This window comes from Camelina sativa, chromosome 4 (assembly GCF_000633955.1).
Source record: "Camelina sativa cultivar DH55 chromosome 4, Cs, whole genome shotgun sequence".
NCBI classification, from domain to species: Eukaryota; Viridiplantae; Streptophyta; class Magnoliopsida; order Brassicales; family Brassicaceae; genus Camelina; species Camelina sativa.
This window is the reverse complement of record NC_025688.1, coordinates 22,312,582-22,317,420: the sequence shown is the minus strand read 5'-3', so window position 1 is coordinate 22,317,420 and position 4,839 is coordinate 22,312,582. Positions and strand designations below refer to the sequence as shown.

Below are 4,839 nucleotides of genomic sequence, written 5' to 3'. Positions count from 1 at the left end.
TTTATACTATATTTTTATGATTTCCCTACCATATCAATCTTTATTACAAAACAAAAAAAACTCCAATTAGATATCATGTATATTAGTATTGTTTTGCTATCATTAATATCATTTGATACGCTAATATATAATTATTTATTGTCAAAATATAAAACTATTCATGAAAATACAAATTTTAGTAGAATTAATTAGAATCATATGACTAAAAAAGCGTTTAGTGAATCAAATTAAAACCAAATTCATGAATTGAATATTTCTGAATATATTTGACTAACCCAAAGATTCCTACTTCCTAGTACAGTAGTATTATTTTACGGACATTAAAAAACAAAAAAAAAAGGTAAAAAAAAAAAGAAAAAAGCGTACCATAGACCGTGTAAACTAGTAAGGCGTGCCGTAGCTGCTCCAGGCAAGTCTCTCGGTTTGTATTTGTGTGTCTCTCACTCTCACGTGGTTTTATTATTTCACTTATAAACCACGCGCGTGCGTGCGTGCGAGCGAGCGAGACTTAGACTAATTAGACTTAAGCCACAACAACGAACCATTTAAAACCCTAGTCCTTCTTTCTTATACCTCTCTCTCTCTCGTCTTCGTCTTCGTCTTCTTCTTCTTCTTCCTCCTCCTGATTTGACTCTCGTCTCTTCGATTTCCACCGGAGAGACGGCAGGACCGGGAGACTTCAAATTCGTGACTTTTTCCGATTGTTCTGTTTGTGAATTTTCCCGATGGATCTGCCTAGCCTTGCCTTAATCGTTGGCGCGGCTGCTTTCAGTCCCAATCCGGATGAGCGTAGAGCTGCTGAGCAGAGCCTTAATCAGGTCTATACGCAATTTTCTTATTGTTCCGTCCTCTGCTTTGTTCGACAATTTTTTTTTTCTTTTTTTTTTTAAGAATTGGTAGAGGACTAAGCTTATAGATGTTTTTTTTTTTTTTTTAAAGATTGACTTGATTTGACTGTGGTGATATGAGCTATATGATTTTAAATTTGTTTGAAAATTTGATTTTTTTTGTTTTGATTGCAGTTGCAGCACACTCCTCAGCATCTGATAAGGATATTGCAAATTATTGTTGATGGTGGCTCTGATCTTTCTGTACGCCAGTCTGCTAGTATCCATTTCAAGAATTTCATTTCTAAGCACTGGGAACCTCATTCTGGTAATTGGCTCTTTGTTTGATTGTATTATAAGTCGTTATGTTTGCTCTTTGCGTGTATTACATTGTTTTTTTTTTGGTTATGTAGGTGATCAGAACAAAATCTTGCCGAGTGATAAGAGTGTTGTCAGGGACCAGATTCTTGCATATGTCTCTCAAGTTCCCCCGATTTTGAGGTATCAGTTATTGTATAACTCGCACCAGCTCATTAAGACAATGCTCTTTTTTTGCAATCCACCTTTGTGTTTATTTTTTTCCACGGACTGATTTTGTATTGTGTTATGTAGAGTGCAATGATGTGAAATGTCACCTATTAAGTATACATAGGAAAGATAACCTCTGAATTTTTGGTCCTTATTCTAGCTTGTGATTGGTGCGTCTGATGCAGGGTTCAGATGGGAGAGTGCCTCAAGACCATTATTTATGCTGACTATCCTGAGCAATGGTCCCATCTCCTGGTCTGGGTGACGCACAACTTGCAAGGTCAACAAGTTTATGGAGCGTTATTTGTGTTGCGGATTTTATCTTCAAAATACGAGTTAGTCTGCTTCTCTTTCTTTTTATTTATTTATTTATTTATGTTATGAACCTGGCTGTCCGAAATCACCATGTGCGTAAGAATTGTAGCTCAGTTTCTTTATTTTCTCATTCGTAGTTCATGTCGTAAGCATAGGTGGCAGTTGGCTAATTATTTGTTTATCTTCAATATCTGTGTCCTATTATTTGTTTTCTTCCTCTAAGGAAATCGTTGTCATTTATGAGCACTAGAGTGTGTCTATACCCTTTTTGTCACTTAATTTGAGATTCTTTAATCAGTGCCAGTGGTGTTCTTTATCTGTGTTCTTCTGCCTCTGCATAGTGATTTGTAGATTTTATTTACTCTGCTCAATTTTGATAGTCTAGAGGTTTATATCTTTGTAGCCATCTTTTTGCTAATTTTTTTGCTGTTGTATTAACTCTTAAACATGCAAAGGATAGCATAATTATTAGTAGTAGGTTAGTCGAAAAGAAATTCGCATTTAGATAAGCTGTTGTGGGGTTGATACTGCTACACGAAGGTTTGATTATTAGTTTCTTAAAATCAGAACTTTCTGTTTATAGGTTTAAGTCAGATGAAGATAGGGCACCCATTCACAGAGTAGTCGAGGAGACCTTTCCGCACCTTTTGAATATATTTAACAATCTTGTCCATGTTGAGAATCCTTCCCTCGAAGTGGCAGACCATATCAAGCTTATATGCAAGATATTCTGGTCGTGTATTTATGTAAGTCGTCCATCTTGTGTTAATATCCTGAATCGTTCGTCACTGTTTCCTGGCCTCAACTGGGGAAATATGTGGATTATAAATTTTGTTGAAGTATATTTGATTGAGGTGATTTGTAATCAAGTTTTTTCTTTTAATTCTCTTGTGTTTTTGTTCCATACAGCTAGAGCTTCCGAGACCATTATTTGATCCAAACTTTTTTAATGCTTGGATGGGTCTGTTCCTAAACATTTTGGAACGTCCAGTTCCCATAGAAGGTCAGCCTGAAGACCCTGAGCTTAGAAAATCTTGGGGATGGTGGAAGGCCAAAAAATGGGTTGCTCATATTGTAAACAGGCTGTACACTCGGTATGTGGGATCATGAAAATCTTTCCATACCTAACATTTTTCATCTGCCATAAGACTTGAATTAACAGTTTCGAAAACATGTTTAGGTTTGGAGATCTGAAACTTCAGAATCCAGATAACAAAGCCTTTGCCCAAATGTTCCAGACGAATTATGCAGCCAAGATATTAGAATGCCACCTGAAATTGTTGAATGCCATTCGTATTGGTGAATATCTTCCGGATAGAGTCATCAACCTAATTCTTCAATATCTAAGCAACAGGTCGGATATTCTCTGTGGCAAACTTTTGATCAACTTAAGAAAATTATTTGAATATGAGTTCTCTGGATATATTAAACTGAAAATATCATTGCACCTGATGACCCCAGGTTAGGATCTTTTGGCTTTATTTGAAGAGTTTCGTTAGTAATATTTTCGTCTGGTTTTAAAAACTGTTGGTGTTCATATTTTTTTTCTGACAACCTGTAATCAGAGTCATAATTAAAATGTCTTGGATAGATTTTCTAGTCGCAGTTTTATTGTTTCCTTCAAAATTGACAACGGCTGTATTTGCATCTGGATTTCTTTATCATGTATGGGGTACCAGAACTTCTTATTGACTATCTGTGTCTCTGCAGTATCACGAAGAGTAACATGTACAACTTACTGCAGCCCCACCTTCATACTCTACTATTTGAAATAGTTTTCCCTCTAATGTGCTTCAATGATAACGATCAAATGCTTTGGGATGAAGACCCGCATGAGTATGTACGGAAGGGTTATGGTATGTTCTTTAAGTCTTCCTTATATATTGTTTGGATAATCCTATAAGATATGCCTTCTAGTTTTTTTTTTTTTTACTTTCTTTGACTAACTACAATAAATACATTACCTGTCTACAGATATAATTGAAGATTTATACAGTCCCAGGACTGCGTCTATGGACTTTGTGACTGAACTGGTCAGAAAGCGTGGAAAAGAAAATTTGCCAAGATTTGTACAATTCATTGTGGACATTTTTAAGAGGTACCTTGAAGCTTCATCTTATATAATATAGAAAAGGATATTTTATAATTGCGATATGATATAATTACGTTTTTTCTTTGTTTTAGATATAATGAAGCATCTCTGGAAGAAAAGCCTTATCGCCTAAAGGATGGTGCTCTGCTTTCTGTTGGGACACTTTGTGATAAACTTAGGCAAATTGAACCTTACAAATCTGAGTTGGAGAATATGTTAGTGCAACATGTTTTTCCTGAATTTAGCAGCCCAGCTGGTCATCTTAGAGCTAAGGTTTTAACAGCTTTTGGTTGTTTAAGCCATATTTCTATTCATTACCATTTATGCATGTTCTTGAAGATGTTGCAGATATCTACTAGAATTTTCTATCTCCATAGGCTTGAATTTCTCCTACACTACTTTGTGAAGTTGAGGATGACTTTTTTGGTATAGGATATGCGTGCGTAGATGCTGCAGTCGCTGAAGTATTTGTTCATCATTGTTTTGCATCATCCACATTGCTTTCATCACATTGATACTGTAACTTGTCAAAGCTTATTTCTTTATCACATCCACTGTGTAGGCTGCATGGGTTGCAGGGCAGTACGCCCATATCAATTTCTCAGACCAGAGCAATTTTTCCAAGGCACTGCATTGTGTTATCTCCGGAATGCGTGATCCAGAACTTCCTGTTCGGGTGGATTCAGTTTTTGCTTTGCGATCATTTATTGAAGCCTCCAAAAGTAAGTATCGGCAAAAATATGTTTCTGTTTTTCTTATGATTTCCCTGCCTTTCAAACTGTTTGTATTTAACATTGTCTCCCCTGCAGATCTAGATGAGATCCGCCCACTTCTGCCGCAGCTTCTCGATGGTACACTTTACAATGATTTTGCTGATATATGTATTTCCATTTTAAGTCTAATATTACATTAAACNTTTGAAATAGTTTTCCCTCTAATGTGCTTCAATGATAACGATCAAATGCTTTGGGATGAAGACCCGCATGAGTATGTACGGAAGGGTTATGGTATGTTCTTTAAGTCTTCCTTATATATTGTTTGGATAATCCTATAAGATATGCCTTCTAGTTTTTTTTT

General features: G+C 35.9%; 1 protein-coding gene across 1 annotated transcript in view; it reads left to right on the top strand.

Annotated features, from left to right (window-relative positions):
• The window catches only part of LOC104781811 (importin beta-like SAD2 homolog), a gene marked incomplete in the record, with an annotated part of 8,188 nt that continues 3,890 nt past the window's right edge, over positions 542 to 4,839 (top strand). Inside the window, 11 exon segments of the mRNA XM_010506575.1 lie at positions 542 to 818; positions 1,023 to 1,155; positions 1,241 to 1,328; positions 1,541 to 1,690; positions 2,254 to 2,416; positions 2,580 to 2,764; positions 2,851 to 3,024; positions 3,381 to 3,526; positions 3,645 to 3,768; positions 3,855 to 4,035; positions 4,325 to 4,484. Of these exon segments, the coding sequence (XP_010504877.1) occupies positions 726 to 818; positions 1,023 to 1,155; positions 1,241 to 1,328; positions 1,541 to 1,690; positions 2,254 to 2,416; positions 2,580 to 2,764; positions 2,851 to 3,024; positions 3,381 to 3,526; positions 3,645 to 3,768; positions 3,855 to 4,035; positions 4,325 to 4,484 (1,597 nt within the window).